Source organism: Mastomys coucha, unplaced genomic scaffold, assembly GCF_008632895.1.
Source record: "Mastomys coucha isolate ucsf_1 unplaced genomic scaffold, UCSF_Mcou_1 pScaffold20, whole genome shotgun sequence".
In the NCBI taxonomy this organism is placed as follows: Eukaryota; Metazoa; Chordata; class Mammalia; order Rodentia; family Muridae; genus Mastomys; species Mastomys coucha.
Genome location: NW_022196903.1, coordinates 13,758,459 through 13,760,033, shown reverse-complemented (window position 1 = coordinate 13,760,033; position 1,575 = coordinate 13,758,459). Strand labels below are relative to the sequence as shown.

The window sequence follows — 1,575 nt, the reverse complement described above, 5'->3', positions numbered from 1 at the left end:
TTTTGGCAAGGTAGGATAAAAGAACAAGGTCCTAAGTGTCAACTGGATATAGCTTCAGTGGCTAAAACCCTAGTTTCATAACCCTATGGTAACTGACTTTTTCAATGCATTGTTTACAGTATTTCCTTTTAAAGTTAGATTGTGGTGAGCATGTTAGACTTAATATTACAACGGCAAAAAGTAAATAAAATATAGTTCCTTGACTTTTAAAAAATTCAGTCAACAAATGTTTTTGAGCACCTATTATATACAGGCATGGCACCTGCAGACAGCTTTCCTGGGAAAAAACAATAGACTAATCTTAGGAATGTTTTAAGTATATTTATGAAGTATAACATTTTTCAGGAAATTTAAAAAATCTACTGCTCTGTAGCATATCTGGCTGTTGCAAATCTGAGTCACAATATTTTGTTCTCTATATAATCAGCTTCATTTTATTCTACAAAATACACATTTCCTTTGAAGCACTGAATGACAACACACCTTTAAAAACAAAACAAACACAACAAAAATCTCTTCCTATTTTCCTGAAGTCTGCCCACATTCATTCCCTTCTCTGGAATAGGCACACGTGTCCCTGCAAAGATCTGCTGGGCACCCTCTCACCTGAAGAAGAGTTTGGAGATAAAGCTGGCTTTCTCTAGAGGCGACTTCTGCATGATGTCTCCGTGGTGCACTAAGGTCTGTGTCTGGTCAGGCTCAGGTTGGACTCGACCTCTGGGTATCCAGGACCCGGACAATGCTTGTGGCTCGTCCCTTTTACTCGGACCTGAGGTGATGTCATTTGCTTCCAGTTCCCCCCACCCACTCTGGTCCCACACACCTCCCCTTCCTCAGCCTTCTTCCCCACGCCTCCGCAGCGCAGGTTAAAGGCAGAGCTGCCTAGCCCAGCCTCACAGTCGCTGCTCTCCACGCCCCTCGCCCGCCCCGCTCGCTCCGTGCTCTCCTTCCTCCAGCGCGCCCCGCGCCCGCCCGCCCGCCCGCGAGCAGGCACCTCCTTTTCCCTGGCCCTCACTCTTAGCACCCGCTCTCCAGCGCCCCCCACGTGCCTACCTTTAGGCGGCTGCCAGGGCAGTGGCTCTGACTCCGGGCCCGGGTAAACCGTGGCCAATCTGCGGGACTTAGAACCCTTCTTATGTGGGAATAAAGACCCCTCACTGATCCCCTTGGCTTCCTGGAACCTTTCTCTTCCTTCTCCCTCTCTCTCTCCTTCTCCTTCTCCTCTTTCTTCTTGGTCTCTTTCTCCCTCCCCTCCTTCTCTTTGTCCTCTACTTTCAATTCTTTCTCCTCCTTCTCTTCCCACTCCTCCCCTGCCTTCATCTCTTTCTGCTTCATTTATTTCTCTTCCTTCTCTACCTTCATCTGTTTCTCCTTCATTTCGCTCTCCCTTTTCTTCTCTTTCTTCCTCGTTTCTTCCTCCTCCTCTTTCACCTTCACTCCTCTCTCTACCTTTTCCTTCTTCTCTTTCACTCCCTCTTTCTCCTGTCTCCTTAGCTTCTGGCTGAGTTACAGTTAACTTTTCAAGATCCATTTGGAAAAGGAGATGAAAATGTGACTCTTTGGTATCAAAGAACA

The 1,575-nt window shown here is 47.0% G+C and overlaps 1 protein-coding gene across 4 annotated transcripts in view; it reads right to left on the bottom strand.

The window, feature by feature from the left end:
• Cftr (CF transmembrane conductance regulator) overlaps positions 1-1,271 on the bottom strand; it is a 156,162-nt gene extending 154,891 nt beyond the window's left edge. For 3 of the 4 annotated variants that reach the window (XR_004121891.1, XM_031381240.1, XM_031381242.1), the window contains exons 1-2: positions 1,054-1,271; positions 607-769 (exon numbers count right to left, since the gene is read on the bottom strand). Coding sequence is in view for 3 of the 4 variants with exons in the window: in XM_031381240.1 (XP_031237100.1) it covers positions 607-659 (53 nt within the window). In the remaining variant the exon portion in view is untranslated. The remainder of the gene's footprint in view (positions 1-606; positions 770-1,053) is intronic. The other variant, XM_031381241.1, reaches the window with a different exon arrangement.
• Positions 1,272-1,575: the final 304 nt, after the last annotated feature.